A 19,600-nucleotide genomic window follows, 5' to 3' on the forward strand; every position below is an offset into this window, starting at 1 on the left:
TCATCATGGGATCATTCTCTTGATTGCATCATTATAGACCCACCCTCTGGATTACATCATCATGGGATCATTCTCTTGATTGCATCATTATAGACCCACCGTCTGGATTACATCATCATGGGATCATTCTCTTGATTGCATCATTATAGACCCACCCTCTGGATTACATCATCATGGGATCATTCTCTGGATTACATCATTATAGACCCACCCTTTGGATTACATCATCATGGGATCATTCTCTGGATTACATCATTATAGACCCACCCTCTGGATTACATCATCATGGGATCATTCTCTGGATTACATCATTAGAGACCCACACGTTGATTACATCATCATGGGATCATTCTCTTGATTACATCATTATAGACCCACCCTCTGGATTACATCATCATGGCATCATTCTCTTGATTGCATCATTATAGACCCACCCTCTGGATTACATCATCATGGGATCATTCTCTTGATTGCATCATTATAGACCCACCCTCTGGATTACATCATCATGGGATCATTCTCTTGATTGCATCATTATAGACCCACCCTCTGGATTACATCATCATATGATCATTCTCTGGATTGCATCATTATAGACCCACCCTCTGGATTACATCATCATATGATCATTCTCTGGATTACATCATTATAGACCTACCCTCTGGATTACATCATCGTGGGATCATTCTCTGGATTACATCATTATAGACCCACCCTTTGGATTACATCATCATGGGATCATTCTCTGGATTACATCATTATAGATTTACCCTCTGGATTACATCATCATGGGACCACCCTCTGGATTACATCATTATAGACCCACCCTCTGGATTACATCATCATGGGATCATTCTCTGGATTACATCATTATAGACCCACCCTCTGGATTACATCATTATAGACCCACCCTCTGGATTACATCATCATGAGACCACCCTCTGGATTACATAATTATAGACCTGCCCTCTGGATTGCATCATCATGGGCCCACCCTTTGGATTACATAATTATAGACCCACCCATTCATTACATCATCATGGGACCACCCTCTGGATTATATAATTATTGACACACACTCTGGATTAATTCATCATGGGACCACCCTCTGGATTACATCATTATAGACCCACCCTCTGGATTACATCATCATGGAGCCTCAGCTCTGAGTTCACCTGCTCCCACATCATTACACGAGTAACATAAGGGCTTCAGTAGGGACCCCCCCCCCCCCCCCCCACTGCATTTGCTGGAGAAAGAGTGGGGTGTAAGCAGGGTGAAATAGGGCATCTTTGTTTATGGAATTGGACTGATTGAACATTTCCTCGCTCTCCCCTCCCCCAGTGATCTAAATGTACATTGCAACTTTGTAGCAAGTCACAAGAGAGGCTGCAGCAGGGGCTGAGCTGTGTCAGTCATTTGTGAACCAGAACTTCACATGCACCAAGATTTGCATGACTGCATCATCTCTGGGCTGGAAACTCTGTCTAGGAAATAGATGATGAACCTGGATGATGCCTGAACTAGGATGGTGTCATTATTATGGAGAGAAGAGCAGATGAAGGCATTGTCAGGGGGGAGTACTATGAGCTCTGTGAGAAGTAATAAATACCTGGAAGAGTTACACTGATACATTACTGAGTATGATGGACTTAACCTTTAAAATATCTGATGATTCTTCCTCCCCCATTCATGAGGAAGATCCAACAGTGCGATTTTGGATCCTCCTATCCACTCAGCCTCAATTTTGCTGAAACCTCAGTGTTCTGATGTACACACCCACTGCCTATCCTCATGCCCTGAGGTACATGCCTCCACCCCTGAGGCACATGATTCCACCCCTGAGGCACATGCCTCCACCCCCGAGGCACATGCCTATACCCCTGAGGTACATGCCTCCACCCCTGAGGCACATGCCTACACCCCTGAGGTACATGCCTACACCCCTGAGGTACATGCCTCCACCCCTGAGGCACATGCCTACACCCCTGAGGTATATGACTGTACACCTGAGGTGCATGCCTACACTCCTATGGTACATGCCTACAACCCTGAGGTACATGCCTCCACCCCTGAGATACATGCCCAATCCTCTGAGGTACAACTGCACTGCCCCTGTGGTACATGCCTCCACCACTGAGGTACAAGTGCACCACCCCTATGGTACATGCCTACACCCCTGAGGTATATGCTTACACCCCAGAGGTACATGCCTACACCCCTGAAGTACAAATGTACTGTCCCTGTGGTAAATACCTCCACCCCGAGGTACAAGTGCACCACCCCTATGGTACATGCCTACACATTTGAGGTATATGCCTACACCCCTGAGGTATATGCCTACAACACTGAGGTATATGCTTACACCCCGAAGTACAAGTGCACTGCCTCTGTGGTATATGCCTCCACCCCTGAGGTACATGCCTCCACCTCTGAGGTATATGCCTACAACACTGAGGTATATGCTTACACCCCGAAGTACAAGTACACTGCCTCTGTGTTATATGCCTCCACCCCTGAGGTGTATATCTACACCCCTGAGGTACATGCCTCCACCCCTGAGGTACATGCCTCCACCCCAGAGGTACATGCCTCCACCCCAAAGTACAAGTGCACTGCTCCTGTGGTACATGCCTCCATCCCTGAGGTATATGCTGACACCCCTGAGGAACATGCCTCCACCTCTGAAATACAAGTGCACTGCCCCTGTGGTACATGCCTCCACCCCTGAGGTATATGCCTACACCCCTGAGGTACATGCCTCCACCCCTGAGGTACATGCCTCCACCCCTGAGGTACATGCCTCCACCTCTGAAGTACAAGTGCACTGCCCCTGTGGTAAATGCCTCCACCCCTGAGGTACATGCCTCCACCCCTGAGGTACATGCCTCCACCCCTGAGGTACATGCCTCCACCCCTGAGGTACATGCCTCCACCTCTGAAGTACAAGTGCACTGCCCTGTGGTACATGTCTTCACCCATAGAAATACATGTCTACCATCTGTACAGCAAAGGGTATACCAATGAGGATTTGCAGTCACATGACTGCAAATAAAGAATTTTTTAAAGTATTTGTTTTTGGGCACATTTCATTTAGAAGCTGAAATTTCAATATTGTCAGTGCCATCGGACTGTTTGCTGTGTTTAGCCTCCCCAAGGACTTTAATCATGGCTGCCATTTCAAACCACAAATTGTTACAGCCAAATGTATTTCCTAAAAGATCTTCATGACTTCATACAGTGAGACGTCATTTGTAGAAGAGGATGGATAACGGGTTCTCTTCCTACCGTCATTCATCAGCAATGCCTGCTCCTCCTTGAGATTATCATCTGAGGAGGAAACAAAAACACATCATATCAGAGATTATCCTCCAGCACTGTATATATTCCATAGTATATGTATATAGAAAGCCTAAATATACAGAGTTGTACATATCTGCAGTCTAGTAGCTGCCATCCACAACACTGCCCCGGCTACATCACCAACCTCATCCACAGATACCGCCCAAATCGCCCGCTCCGCTCCGCCCATGATATCCTCCTCTCTAGCTCCCTCATCACCTCCTCCCAAGATCGCCTCCAGGACTTCTCCAGAGCCTCTCCCATCCTCTGGAACTCCCTACCACAGCCCCCACCCTGTCTGCCTTTAGGCGATCTTTGAAAACTCACTTCTTCAGGGAAGCCTACCCCACCTCCACCTGAGAACTGTACTTGAATCACCTCCACCAGATCATCCCCCGCAGCTATCACCTTTTGTATCACCTCCCCCTTCCTTTAGATTGTAAGCTCCACGAGCCGGGCCCTCCTATTCCTTCTGTACTGAAAGTATTGTAATTGTATTGTCTCCCATATATTGTAAAGCGCTGCGGAAACTGTTGGCGCTATAAATCCTGTATAATAATAATAATAAACAGACATGTGATGGTTGGTGCCATGGAGTTGGAGCAGGGAAACTCCATTGTGAAACTCGGGCACTGCCCAAGGGCCCGGGGTCAGTAGGGGGCCCCATGAGATACCCCTAGTACCTTTTTCATAGGCTTTTTTGCAAGTGGAACCCCCCAACTAAGCAGACCATGTCCTCAGATTGGGCCATCCACTTGTTCTATTGCAAGTGGGACCCGCAACTCAGCAGACCATGTCCCCAGGCTGTGACAATCGCTTGTCCCATTGCAAGTGGGAACTCAACTGAGTAAACCGCGTCACCAGGCTGTGACACCCACTTGTCCAATTGCAAGTGGGACCCCCAACTGAGCAGACCACATCCCCAGGCTGTGACACGCACTTGTCCATTTGCAAGTGGGACTCCCAACTGAGCAGACCACGTCCCCAGGCTGTGACACCCACTTGTCCAATTGCAAGTGGAACCCCCCAACGGAGCAGACCATGTCCCCAGACTGTGACACCTACTTGTCCCATTGCAAGTGGGACCCCCCAACTGATCAGAGCATGTCCCCAGTCTGTGCCACTCACTTGTCCCATTGCAAGTGGGACCTCCCAACTGGGAAGGCCATGTCCCCAGGCTATGACATCCACTTGTCCCATTGAAAGTGGGAACAGGGGCGGACTGACCATTTGGAAACTCGGGCACTGCCCGAGGGCCCAGGGTCAGTAAGGGGCCCCATGAGATGCCCCTGGTACCTTTTTCATAGGCTTTTTTGAGTTTGGGCAAGGACACAGGGGCCCCATGATCCCCTATTGCCCGGGGGCCTCATGAGTTGTCAGTCCGCCCCTGAGTTGGAGTCCAGTCTCTGCTAGATTGGGTGACAATTTGTGATCGTCCGAAATGCCATGGATTTGATTCAAGAAGGGGGTGAACGGCAAAGGAGTTTGGATGATGGACTGGAACCCCAACAAAATGAATGGGAGCCAAATCTGTCAAGTTAAAAAAGCCCATTTTCTGGGTTAACCATGCTGGGTGCCCAGTGCGCTCCTGTACCTTTAAGGAGGGGTGGGCTCCCTCAGGTCCATCTGCCCTTGGTCTATCCATAAAATACATGTGCCTCTACTATGGGGGTTCTTAAAATTGGAGAGTTAGGAACTACAGAACATCGGGGTGCCTCTGTAGCTTACACACGTATTTGCAAATGTGTGCTAATTAAACCCGTTTTTATTACATACTGATAGACAGGGCAATTTGGTTTGTTTGCAGGTTGGATGGCAAGTTAGAGCTTGGAATTTTTCTTTTTTGTTGTTGGACATGCGTTGCCCTTCCATGTGCTCCTTGCTCTGAAGGCCAGTTATGGACTGGGGCAGTGGACATTGTTTGTAGTATTACCTCTTACCCATTCAACTGGGAGGGCCATATCTAGGGGTCTTTTGATTGTTACAAGGGCTTTCAGATTATGATAAGTCCCCTCCTGAGGAGTTCCTGGTCCTCAATTAACATGGGGACAAGGTGCTTTGCTGGAGGCAATGGGTACCCCCCATGTTGAGGGCATGTGGCCTGGTATGATTCAGGAAAGGGAGGCACACCTGCCTTCTATCTTTCCTGGCTATCCAGGCTGCATACTCAGATAAGAGTCTATTATGGATCTTGGTGGAACTCCCTCGCTTTTTTGTTCTTTTTTTGACTGGGCTTACCCCTTAAAACCCATACCAGATTTGAAGGATCTGGTATAGAGCTTGGTGGGGATAACAGACAAACTTTTTGATTTTGACTTTTTTTGTGGGGTTTTCCTTGACTTCCAGGCCAGATCACCCCCACCTAGGGTAAAGGTCTGGTATAGATAAGGGGAACAAATGGAGAAACAGAAAAAGGGCGCACCGACCTAGTGCATTATCGTTTAAAATAATTTATTAAAGAAACAAAAAAAGGTATCATACTCACAATGGACATAATAACACAGGCATGTCAAACTGAACAAGGTGTATGATCCAAACAACATCTGAGTCCATATGATGGAACCCTGGATGACCAACTGGCTAACATTTTTTGGCTCTGAGGAAGAGGTTGTGTCCTCGAAACTCATTAGCCAGTTGGTCATCCAGGGTTCCATCATATGGACTCAGATGTTGTTTGGATCATACATCTTGTTCAGTTTGACATGCCTGTGTTATTATGTCCATTGTGAGTATGATACCTTTTTTTGTTTCTTTAATAAATTATTTTAAACGATAATGCACTAGGTCGGTGCACCCTTTTTTCTGTTTCTCCATTTGTATCAAGTGTATTCGGACCACCCCGGTCTGTTGAGGGCAGCAAGCAGTGCATATTCCAGAAAATTCCAGAACATTCCTATTGGGTCTACTGAGTCCTTTCTAGCGCAGGAGTAAAGTGTTTGTTGTGTTGGATAGATAAGGAGAAACCTTCTTTGTAAATGTCGGTGTTGCTGTCATAGGCTGTATACATTGTACAGATGAGCCACCTCACAGGCAGGGTCTGGGCACCCCCAGGAATGTTATTTAAATTCATTTTGTAATTTTAATAATTCACTTTATGCATTGATAAAATTGGCCATTCTACGGGGTTCAGATTTAGCACCCGAACTTCAGTTCTCTGAACCCGCTTCACCCCGAACCCAGGTACATTTGGCCCATCCCTACTCACACATGGGCATTACCTGGGGCAGTCTGCATGCAAATATAACCCGTCTAGGAACACCCACTCATGCAGACTGACCCACCCATTTAGGTATTTTGATAACGCCTCCCAAGGGCCAACCCATTGCTTACATCAGGACTGAAGGCTCTTGAGAGGATTACTGAGGCGGGGTGCTGGAATATTTAAAGGAGGATATGAACAGCCCCCTGCCACCCCCCTCCCACCAGACTGAAAAAAAAAGCTGAAAGCTGTGATAATGATACTCACAATGAATAAACTGGAGGACTGTGAAGAAGACCAAAATAAGGAACATGAACATGACAATAATCACAAGGATGAGGACCACCCAATATTGTGTGTTCCTGGGGGCCGCAGTCCCTGGAATAGTTATAGACAGAAGGGGTTATAGATAAAACAGAATATTTCAGCAGATGTGATAAACCAACATGGCAATGAGATACATGAAGACGTGTGGGGGAACCATGGAAGATCTATGAATCAGTGCCCAGATAGAGCTCCACCACCACTACTGAATGGCTGTGATGTGAGATCTGCTGTACACCCCTCTGTACTCCATTCTGTGAACCCCTCTGAGCACCCCTCTGTACACTCCTCTTTGCATCACTCTGTACCCCATTCTGTGCACCCCTCTGTACACCCCTCTGTACATTCCTCTTTGCACCACCCTGTACACCCCTCTGTACACCCCTCTGTACACCCCTCTGTACATTCCTCTTTGCACCACCCTGTACACCCCTCTGTACACCACTCTGTACACCACTCTGTACTCCATTCTGTGCACCCCTCTGTACACCCCTTTGTACTCCATTCTGAGCACCCCTCTGTACACCCCTCTGTACACTCCTCTTTGCATCACTCTGTACTCCATTCTGTGAACCCCTCTGTACACTCCTCTGAGCACCCCTCTGTACTCCATTCTCAGCACCCCTCTGTACACTCCTCTGTACACTCCTCTTTGCATCACTCTGTACTCCATTCTGTACACCCCTCTGTACACTCCTCTGTACACTCCTCTGTACACTCCTCTGAGCACCCCTCTCTACACCCCTCTGTACACTCCTCTGTACACTCCTCTGAGCACCCCTCTCTACACCCCTCTGTACACTCCTCTTTGCATCACTCTGTACACCCCTTTGTACTCCATTCTGTGCACCCCTCTCTATACCCCACTGGGCACCCCTCTGTACCCCATTCTGTGCACCCTTCTCTACACCTCACTGGGCATCCCTCTGTGCACCCCTCTGTACACCTTTGTACACCCCTCTGTGCATCCCCTTCATGCACCCCTCTGTACACCTCTCTGTACACTCCTCTATACACTCCTCTTTGCACCACTCTGTACACCCCTCTGTACTCCATTCTGTGAACCCCTCTGAGCACCCCTCTGTACACCCCTCTACACTCCTTTGTGCACCCCTCTGTGCACCCCTCTGTACACCCCTCTGTACACTCCTCTGTACACTCCTCTTTGCACCGGTCTGTACACCCCTCTGTACTCCATTCTGTGCACCCCTCTCTACACCTCATGGGGCATCCCTCTGTGCACCCCTCTCTACACCCCTTTGTACACCCCTCTGTGCATTCCCTTCGTGCACCCCTCTGTACACTCCTCTTTGCACCACTCTGTACTCCATTCTGTGAACCCCTCTGAGCACCCCTCTGTACACCCCTCTACACCCCTTTGTACACCCCTCTGTGCACCCCTCTGTACACCCCTCTACACCCCTTTGTACACCCCTCTGTGCACCCCTCTGTACACTCCTCTGTACACCCCTCTGTACACTCCTCTTTGCACCATTCTGTACATCCCTCTGTACTCCATTCTGTGAACCCCTCTGTGCACTCCTCTGTACACTCCTCTGTACACCCCTCTGTACACTCCTCTGTACACCCCTCTGTACACTCCTCTGTACGCCCTTCTTTGAAACCCTTCTGTGAACCCCACTGAGCACCCCTCTTATCAGAATAATACTCTACTTAAAGCGGAGCTCCACCAAAAGGGGAAGTTCTGTTTTAAGGACTTCTCCCCCACTCCCCATTAAGGATTGGCACCTTTGGGGGGCGGGGTGGAGTGGGTACCCGAATTTGACAGGTACCCACTCCCACTTCCAGTCCGATCACCTAGGTGATCAGAAGCGGAAGGTGTCCTCCCTCCTTGTAGTCTTTTTGGACATGTGACAGGTCTCAGAAGACTACAGGACCATTCATGAAGTGCAGCGCTACTTGCACATGCGCAGTGGGCACCAAGCTGGGAAATACTCAATATTAGGTGGCTAATCAGTATACAGTAATATACAGGTGAAACTCGAAAAATTTGTATATGGTGCAAAAGTTGATTTATTTCAGTGCAGCAACTTAAAAGCTGAAACTAATATATGAGACTCATTACATGCAAAGCAAGATAGTTCAAGCCGTGATTTGTCATCATTGTGATGATTATGGCTTACAGCTCATGAAAACCCCAAATCCACAATCTCAGAAAATGAGAATATTGTGAAAAGGTGGAATAATCTCGGCTCAAAGTGTCCCACTCTAATCAGCTCATTCAGCCATAACACCTGCAAAGGGTTCCTGAGCCTTTAAATGGCCTCTCAGTCTGGTTCAGTAGGAATCACAATCATGGGAAAGACTGCTGACCTGACACCATCACTGACACCCTCCATAAGGAGGGAAAGCCTCAAAAGGGAATTGCAGAAGAAGTTGGATGTTCCCAAAGTGCTGTATCAAAGCACATTAATAGAAAGTTATGTGGAAGGGAAAAGTGTGGAAGAAAAAGGTGCACAAGCAGCAGAGATGACCGCAGCCTGGAGAGGATTGTCAGGAAAAGACCATTCAAAAGTGTTGGGGACTTTCAGAAGGAGTGGACTGAGGCTGGAGTCAGTGCATCAAGAGCCACCACACACAGATGGATCCTGGACATGGGATTCAAATGTCGTATTCCTCTTGTCAAGCCGCTCCTGAACAACAAACAACGTCAGAAGCGTCTTACCTGGGCTAAAAAAAACAGACCTGGTCTGTTGCTCAGTGGTCCAAAGTCCTCTTTTCTGATGAGAGCAACTTTTGCATCTCTTTTGGAAACCAAGGACCTGGAGTATAGAGGAAGAATGGAGAGGCCCAAGGACCCCGAGTATGGAGGAACAATGGAGAGGACCAAGGACCCCGAGTATGGAGGAACAATGGAGAGGCCCAAGGACCCCGAGTATGGAAGAAGAATGGAGAGGCCCAAGGACCCCGAGTATGGAGGAAGAATGGAGAGGCCCAAGGACCCCGAGTATAGAGGAAGAATGGAGAGGCCCAAGGACCCCGAGTATGGAGGAAGAATGGAGAGGCCCAATGACCCCGAGTATGGAGGAAGAATGGAGAGGCACAAGGACCCCGAGTATGGAGAAAGAATGGAGAAGCCCCAGGACACCGAGTATGGAGGAAGAATGGAGAGGCCCAAGGACCCAGAGTATGGAGGAAGAATGGAGAGGACCAAGGACCCCGAGTATGGAGGAAGAATGGAGAGGCCCAAGAACCCCGAGTATGGAGGAAGAATGGAGAGGCCCAAGGACCCCGAGTATGGAGGAAGAATGGAGAGGACCAAGGACCCCGAGTATGGAGGAAGAATGGAGAGGCCCAAGGACCCCGAGTATGGAGGAAGAATGGAGAGGCCCAAGGACCCCGAGTATGGAGGAAGAATGGAGAGGCCCAAGGACCCCGAGTATGGAGGAAGAATGGAGAGGCCCATTGACCCCGAGTATGGAGGAAGAATGGAGAGGACCAAGGACCCCGAGTATGGAGGAAGAATGGAGAGGCCCAAGAACCCCGAGTATGGAGGAAGAATGGAGAGGACCAAGGACCCCGAGTATGGAGGAAGAATGGAGAGGCCCAAGGACCCCGAGTATGGAGGAAGAATGGAGAGGCCCAAGGACCCCGAGTCTGGAGGAAGAATGGAGAGGCCCAAGGACCCCGAGTATGGAGGAAGAATGGAGAGGGCCAAGGACCCCGAGTATGGAGGAAGAATGGAGAGGCACACACTGCAAGATGCATGAAGTTCAGTGTGAAGTTTCCACAGTCTGTGTTGATTTGGGGAGCCATGTCATCTGCTGGTGTTGGCCCACTGTGCTTCATTAAGTCCAGGGTCACCGCAGCCGTCTACCAGGAGATTTTGGAGCACTTCATGCTTCCTTCCGCAGACGAGCTTTATGGGGATGCTGACTTCATTTTCCAGCAGGACTTGGCACCTCCCACACTGCCAAAAGCACCAAAACCCGGTTCAATGACCGTGGGATTACTGTGCTTGATTGGCCAGCAAACTCACCTGACCTGAACCCCATAGAGAATCTATGGGGCATTGCCAAGAGAAAGATGAGACACATGAGACCGAGCAATGCAGAAGAGCTGAAGGCCGCTATTGAAGCATCCTGGTCTTCCATAACACCTCAGCAGTGCCACAGGCTGATAGCTTCCATGCCACGCCGCATTGAGGCAGTAATTGCTGCAAAAGGGGCCCAAACCAAGTACTGAGTACATATGCAGCTTCTACTTGTCAGAGGATATTGTTCTGTGTACAATCCGTGTTTTATTGATTGCATGGAATATTTTCATTTTCTGAGATTGTGGATTTGGGGTTTTCATGAGCTGTAAGCCATAATCCTCACAATGATGACAAATCACGGCTTGAACTATCTTGCTTTGCATGGAATGAGTCTCATATATTAGTGTCACCTTTTAAGTTGCTGCTCTGAAATAAATGAATGAATGCACCAGATTCTAATTTTTGGAGTTTCACCTGTATGTGTGTAGCCCATGGTATTGTCTTCTGCTGCCCGGTCTATAGCATTCACAGACAAAAATGTACGCCTAGGTTAATTTTCCCTAGAAGTAGACCCAATGATGCTCCGAAGCTCACAGTGTTCTCCTGGCACTTTAAATGGTGTAAGAGTATAAGGTGAAGGGCCGGCAAATTGTTCTCCTGATATTGGGAGAGTGAGTTGCCAGCTCTTCATCTTATACTCCTATTCGGTCCACAGCATTGTTCTGGTTGGCAGCATGGACCAGGCTACTACTACTGCTGCCACCGGCACATCTCCTCTCCCCCTCTTGAGCTATCAGAGAGACAGACTTGCTGTGTGTGAGAGAAGAGAGAGAGAGAGAGAGAGAGGACATTACAGCTACTGTAGGTCTGTATATATAGCCTGAGGAAGCCCTGCCCACCACCTGGGAACACAGAGAAGAGGAAACTGAACAGCTGTGCATCCTGAGAAGGACGGAACCTGCTGGGAGGAGTTATGACTTCTGGGGGAAGCTGCACCGGGGGGAGACTGAGCCTGTGCTGCATATTGGCTCTGGAACGACAGGTCTCAACAATACCAGGACTCCTCAGAGAAGGAAAAAGAAAGACAGCTCCTGGGCCTCAGGCCAGTCATTTGGAGGACCTTGTGGAGCACACAGTGCAGCGGGCTGCCTGTTGGATGATTTGCCACAGTATTGAGGCATGTCTGTGGGAATGTCACTGTCAAGCATGGTGTTGACGCCTGTTTGTGGGGCAATCTTCTGTTCTGAGCCCCAGAAAAAGCAGAAGGAGGCGAGTCATCATATGTGTTGATGAGGGGCTGCTGGCCATATCCTCTGCACACTATTTAACCACCTCCTGTCCAGCCGCCGTTTATAAACGGCAGGACCGTGGCACTCCAGGGGCGGGTTGCCGCTCATAAACAGCACCCGCATTATCAAGCTGTGTGCGCTCCCTGGGAGCATGCTGCACCGCGATCTGGTGCCCGCTGCGTCCTCCGGACACAGTGGAACACCGATCGTCATACAGGACCTCTGTGTGAGGTCCCGATCATGTGATCAGTGATTAGCCAATCAGTGATCACATGCAGAGTAGTAAGCAAGATGTCACTTGTGACATCATTGCTTACTACGTGTGAAATCTGTGAATGATCACAGAGATCACATGGTACAGGGCTATTCACAATTGCCTTGTACCGTGTGACAAGCTGTGACCAATCCCAGCTCTCACAGTATTTCTCAATGGCTGCAAGAATGCAGCCAGAGAGAAGGAGAAATGATTGCTTTTACAGCCTTTATGGGTGTAAAACCAATCAGTGTAAAAAAAAAATCTTCATCACCCCCCACAAAGGAGTTCAGTGTCACCATGGTGACACTGTACTGCTAGGGTGACAGTATGTAAAAAAAAAAACATAAATAATAATATAAAAAAAATAAAAATGTAAAAAAAAAAATTTTTAAATCATCATTTTTGTTTATAAGCTAATTTGGGTTATTTTTTTTTTACTAAAAAGATAACTGAATACATTTTGAATACATATGATGAAATACTATTTATTTGCAAAATTTTATAAGAAAAACACTTTTTTCAAAATTTTGGGATTTTTTCATTTATATAGCAAACAAAATAAAATCCCAGCGGTGAATAAATACCACCAAAATAAAGTTTTATCTGTCTAAAAAAAATGCATCTGGGTACAGTGTTGCATGACCGCGCAATTGTCATTCACAGTGTGATAGCGCTGAAAGTTGAAAATTGGCCTGGACAGGAAGGGGGGGAAAGTGTCCGGACTGGAAGGGGGGGAAAGTGTCCGGACTGGAAGGGGGGGGAGTGTCCAGACTGGAAGGGAGGAAAGTGTCCGGACTGGAAGGGGGGAAAGTGTCCGGACTGGAAGGGGGGGAAAGTGTCTGGACTGGAAGGGGGGGAAAGCGTCCGGACTGGAAGGGGTGAAAGTGTCCGGACTGGAAGGGGGTGAAAGCGTCCGGACTGGAAGGGGGGTGAAAATGTCCGGACTGGAAGGGGGGGAAAGTGTCCGGACTGGAAGGGGGGGAAAGTGTCCGGACTGGAAGGGGGTGAAGGTGTCCGGACTAGAAGGGGGGGAAAGTGTCCGGACTGGAAGGGGGGGAAAGTGTCCAGACTGGAAGGGGGGGAAAGTGTCTGGACTGGAAGGGGGGGAAACTGTCCAGACTGGAAGGGGGGGAAATTGTCCGGACTGGAAGGGGGGGAAAGTGTCCGGACTGGAAGGGGGGGAAAGTGTCCGGACTGGAAGGGGGTGAAGGTGTCCGGACTAGAAGGGGGGGAAAGTGTCCGGACTGGAAGGGGGGGAAAGTGTCCAGACTGGAAGGGGGGGAAAGTGTCCGGACTGGAAGGGGGGGAAACTGTCCAGACTGGAAGGGGGGGGAAATTGTCCGGACTTGAAGGGGGGGAAAGTGTCCGGACTGGAAGGGGGGGAAAGTGTCCGGACTGGAAGGGGGGGAAAGTGTCCGGACTGGAAGGAGGGGGAAAGTGTCCAGACTGGAAGGGGGTGAAAGTGTCCGGACTGGAAGGGGGGGGGAAGTGTCCGGACTGGAAGGGGGGGGGGAAATTGTCCGGACTGGAAGGGGGTGAAAGTGTCCGGACTGGAAGGGGGGAAAGTGTCCGGACTGGAAGGGGGTGAAAGTGTCCGGACTGGAAGGGGGTGAAAGTGTCCGGACTGGAAGTGGTTAAAGTAGTATCATTGCCTGCTTGGAACACCATTTAGGCATTTACACCCAGGTTTGCTGGATTTGGGCTCCAATGCACTGGCCTGTGGAAAAGGAATTGCCAGAGTCGGACCCCTTTCTTGGTATCACTTCTTAGTCAGGACCCCCCTAGTATGGGGATTAAGGGTAAAGTCATTGGTTCCCTTGTTCTTTCCTGGCACAGTATTTTTGTAACTGTTTTTGTTTACTTATTGAAGTATATATTGGTATTTTCCATTCTCTTGGTTGTTGAATTATTGTGTTTTGTTTCAATAAATGTTCACCCTTCCACCGTGGTGTGTTGGAGAATGTGGTGCTGCCCAGAGAGTTGTTGGGACTAGGAACAGAGGACCCGAGAGCGGCTGCTGCGGGGTAAAAATGACAGAAGAAGGTGCTTATCATATGAAAACTCACCGTCATCATTTGGTTCCTTCTTCATCATTTCAGCTGAAGATAAAAAAAAGAAACCTTAATATACAGATTTCCAAAAATTTCAATTTTCAGAAAAGGTTTTCAAAAAATGCTTCGCAGATATAATGGTTCTCTCTGAGTGCCAGTCTGAGCCCTTCACTCAATATCTCTTGGCACCATACATCCTATCTTAATAGTTGGCTTGGAATGGCCTTTAAATATAATTATTTTTTTAAAAGTAAATCTAAACCCTGGCTGGACATTTCTTGCATCTCAGTGCTGCTGATCTTTATTCTTTGTAACAAATTTTGACTGTATACTAATTATAACCTCTAAGACACCTATGCTGATAATTATAGGAACTCATCGCCCTAATGTAGTCATTAATACATGCATTTTTATTGGTTGAAAATGGAATACTTTTGACCTATTGCTTGGTTGTGTTCTGTTTACTTAAAGTAGAAATAAAGGGAAAAACTTTTTTTTAATTTTGGATGTCACCTGTTAAGTGTCCCATTGGAGAGATTTAGGGTTTTAATAATAACAATAATAATAAATGAATAAATACATGTATAATATGCAATAATAAATAAATAATAATAATCAACCCCTAACCTCCTAATCCCTCATTTTAATAAAGTAATTATTATTATTATTATTAACAATAATAAATAATTATTATTATTATTATTATTATTATTATTAATACATAATAATAATAATAATACATCCTACTACAAAATAAATAAAATAATAACAATAATAAATACATTATTATTAATATTTCTAGTTTTTGTTTTATAAAGGTGTATATATAGTCACTAAATCTGGTGTCCCCATTGGAAAATGTTCTCTATATTCCTGTTCTGGTGGACACTTCGAGTTTGGGATTTTTTTTTTCACTCTCTGTAACAAATAGAGGGTGAATCTTCCTAACGGGGGCACAGAGAACAATAATAAGGTGTTCTGATCCCTCTCCACTCCATCAGCAACAAAAAATAAGTTCTGTTTTCAGTAATACTGGCCTTTAAATTTTATTTTTTTTTTTTTTTAAGTAAATCTAAACCCTGGCTGGACATTTCTTGCATCTCAGTGCTGCTGATCTTTTTTCTTTGTAGCAAATTTTGACTGTATACTAATTATAACCTCTAAGACAGCTGTGCTGATATTATAGGAACTCATCGCCCTAATGTAGTCATTAATACATGAATTTTTATTGGTTGAAAATGGAATACTTTTGACCTATTGCTTGGTTGTGTTCTGTCTACTTAAAGTAGAAATAAAGGGAAAAACTTTTTTTTAATTTTGGATGTTAAGTGTCCCATTGGAGAGATTTAGGGTTTTAATAATAACAATAATAATAAATGAATAAATACATGTATAATATGCAATAATAAATAAATAATAATAATCAACCCCTAACCTCATAATCCCTAATTTTAATAAAGTAATTATTATTATAATTATTATTATTATTATTAACAATAATAAATAATAATAATAATTATTATTATTATTATTATTCATACATAATAATAATAAAACATCCTACCACAAAATAAATAAAATAATAACAATAATAAATACATTATTATTAATATTTTAGTTTTTGTTTTATAAAGGTGTATATATATAGTCACTAAATCTGGTGTCCCCATTGGAAAATGTTCTCTATATTCCTGTTCTGGTGGACACTCCGAGTTTGGGATTTTTTTTTTCACTCTCTGTAATAGAGGGTGAATCTTCCTAACGGGGGCACAGAGAACAATAATAAGGTGTTCTGATCCCTCTCCACTCCATCCGCAACAATAAATAAGTTCTGTTTTCAGTAATACTTGCATTCATATGTGAGTTTAGAGAACTTGAGTATTTTTTGCGCATTTTGTTGCACGATTTTTGCGCATTTTCATACAGCGTTTTTCAGGCTTTGACTTTTTTTCTTAGCCAATACCAGCCATCCAAAACCAACATTCCTCATGATTGGATCAAAGCTCGGAATTACCTGACTCCATCTCCAGATCTTCTGTTTTGCTCATCGCGCACCGGGTACAAATGGAATTGCAAATGCTGTGTGATCCGCGTCTTCTACAACCGGGAACATACAAAGGTGAGTTCACCCGACACTACGTTATATTTCTAGGTACATAAAGTTACAAACGTAGACTCTTTGCATCATCATTTCTATGAATATTAACCACTTGAAGACCACGCCTTTCCTGATACTTTTTACATTTAAAAATCAGTATTTTTTGCTAGAAAATTACTTATAACCCCCAAATATTATGTATATTTTTTAGCAATAATATATCATAATAAACTGAAATAACTGAGTATCTCTCAACAAACTGTAATAATGTATCATACAACAAACTGTAATAATGTATCACACAATAAACTGTAATAATGCATCATACAACAAACTGTAATAATGTATCATACAACAAACTGTAATAATGTATCACACAATAAACTGTAATAATGTATCACACAATAAACTGTAATAATGCATCATACAACAAACTGTAATAATGTATCACACAATAAACTGTAAAATTATATCACTCAACAAACTGTAATAATGTACCAAACAATAAACTGTAATAATGTATCTCTCAAACTGTAATAATGTATCACTCAACAAACTGTAATAATGTATCATACAACAAACTGTAATAATGTATCACACAATAAACTGTAATAATGTATCTCTCAAACTGTAATAATGTATCACTCAACAAACTGTAATAATGTATCATACAACAAACTGTAATAATGTACCAAACAATAAACTGTAATAATGTATCACTCAACAAACTGTAATAATGTATCACACAACAAACTGTAATAATGTACCAAACAATAAACTGTAATAATGTATCACTCAACAAACTGTAATAATGTATCAAACTATAATATTGTATCATACAACAAACTGTAATAATGTATCACACAACAAACTGTAATAATGCATCAAACTATAATATTGTATCATACAACAAACTGTAATAATGTATCACACAACAAACTGTAATAATGTATCAAACTATAATATTGTATCATACAACAAACTGTAATAATGTATCTCTCCATAAACTGTAACATTGTATCACACAACAAACTGTAATAATGTATTACACAACAAACTGTAATAATGTATCACACAACAAACTGTAATAATGTATCATACAACAAACTGTAATAATGCATCACACAACAAACTGTAATAATGTATCAAACTATAATATTGTATCATACAACAAACTGTAATAATGTATCTCTCCATAAACTGTAACATTGTATCACACAACAAACTGTAATAATGTATTACACAACAAACTGTAATAATGTATCACACAACAAACTGTAATAATGTATCACACAACAAACTGTAATAATGTATCTCTCCATAAACTGTAACATTGTATCACACAACAAACTGTAATAATGTATCTCTCCATAAACTGTAACATTGTATCGCACAACAAACTGTAATAATGTATCACACAATAAACTGTAATAATGTATCACACAACAAACTGTAATAATGTATCACACAACAAACTGTAATAATGTATCTCTCCATAAACTGTAACATTGTATCACACAACAAACTGTAATAATGTATCACACAATAAACTGTAATAATGTATGTCTCCATAAACTGTAACATTGTATCATACAAGAAACTATAACAATGTATCCGGCTGTACAGTCTACTAATAACTAAACCGTTTCTATTATATCGATTCCATGTCTCCATACATCACAGGAACACAATGGATCATTTCCAGATTTGGACCTCCATACGGTTCTGCCCGGACATACTGGATCCATGTAGTGACAGCGTCTATGGACATGTGAACTGATAACAATGTAATCCCCCCCCTCCTGTGCTACAAATAGCTCTACAATGATCACAAAAGAGCAGAAACATGTAACCAGCGATATATATATATACTGTATATGGGGTTCTGTCTACGAGTCGCACCCACCTGCAGAATGCACAAGTCGGAGTTCTGGGGGACAATCCAATCACCCCAAGTCTGCCAGTCTGTGTAATAAGTCCCTGACACACAGCAGGTCCTGCCCTGGACTCAGAATCTCCTCCCCTTGTCATCACCATACATATATACAATGAGCCAGAAAGAGTGTACTGATCACCAGTCAGAACCAGTACCGGGCTCAATACTAGTGCCAGTCAGTTCCAGTCCCTGATCACCAGTCAGAGCCAGTACCGGGCTCAGTACTAGTGCCAGTCAGTTCCAGTCCCTGATTACCAGTCAGAACCAGTACCGGGCTCAACACTAGTGCCAGTCAGTTCCAGTCCCTGATCACCAGTCAGAACCAGTACCGGGCTCAACACTAGTGCCAGTCAGTTCCAGTCCCTGATCACCAGTCAGAACCAGTACCGGATTCAACAATAGTGCCAGTCAGTTCCAGTCCCTGATCACCAGTCAGAACCAGTACCGGGCTCAACACTAGTGCCAGTCAGTTCCAGTCCCTGATCACCAGTCAGAACCAGTACCGGGCTCAACACTAGTGCCAGTCAGTTCCAGTCCCTGATCACCAGTCAGAACCAGTACCGGGCTCAGCACTAGTGCCAGTCAGTTCCAGTCCCTGATCACCAGTCAGAACCAGTACCGGGCTCAGCACTAGTGCCAGTCAGTTCATGTCCCTGATCACCAGTCAGAACCAGTACCGGGCTCAACACTAGTGCCAGTCAGTTCCAGTCCCTGATCACCAGTCAGAACCAGTACCGGATTCAACAATAGTGCCAGTCAGTTCCAGTCCCTGATCACCAGTCAGAACCAGTACCGGGCTCAACACTAGTGCCAGTCAGTTCCAGTCCCTGATCACCAGTCAGAACCAGTACCGGGCTCAACACTAGTGCCAGTCAGTTCCAGTCCCTGATTATCCAGTCCCTGATCACCAGTCAGAACCAGTACCGGGCTCAACACTAGTGCCAGTCAGTTCCAGTCCCTGATCACCAGTCAGAACCAGTACCGGGCTCAATACTAGTGCCAGTCAGTTCCAGTCCCTGATCACCAGTCAGAACCAGTACCGGATTCAATACTAGTGCCAGTCAGTTCCAGTCCCTGATCACCAGTCAGAACCAGTACCGGGCTCAAC

The 19,600-nt window shown here is 45.1% G+C and overlaps 1 protein-coding gene across 1 annotated transcript in view; it reads right to left on the reverse strand.

Annotated features, from left to right (window-relative positions):
- The window catches only part of LOC149438010 (asialoglycoprotein receptor 1-like), a 47,742-nt gene extending 29,188 nt beyond the window's left edge, over positions 1–18,554 (reverse strand). The window contains exons 1-5 of the mRNA XM_089660351.1: positions 18,463–18,554; positions 16,473–16,555; positions 14,474–14,506; positions 6,809–6,919; positions 3,289–3,330 (exon numbers count right to left, since the gene is read on the reverse strand). Of these exons, the coding sequence (XP_089516477.1) occupies positions 3,289–3,330; positions 6,809–6,919; positions 14,474–14,506; positions 16,473–16,506 (220 nt within the window). The 5' untranslated portion in view covers positions 16,507–16,555; positions 18,463–18,554. The remainder of the gene's footprint in view (positions 1–3,288; positions 3,331–6,808; positions 6,920–14,473; positions 14,507–16,472; positions 16,556–18,462) is intronic.
- Between the last annotated feature and the right edge of the window lie 1,046 nt (positions 18,555–19,600).

The sequence above is a fragment of the Staurois parvus genome, unplaced genomic scaffold (genome assembly GCF_062004578.1).
Source record: "Staurois parvus isolate SC_StPar_1 unplaced genomic scaffold, SC_StPar_1.0 ptg001227l, whole genome shotgun sequence".
NCBI classification, from domain to species: Eukaryota; Metazoa; Chordata; class Amphibia; order Anura; family Ranidae; genus Staurois; species Staurois parvus.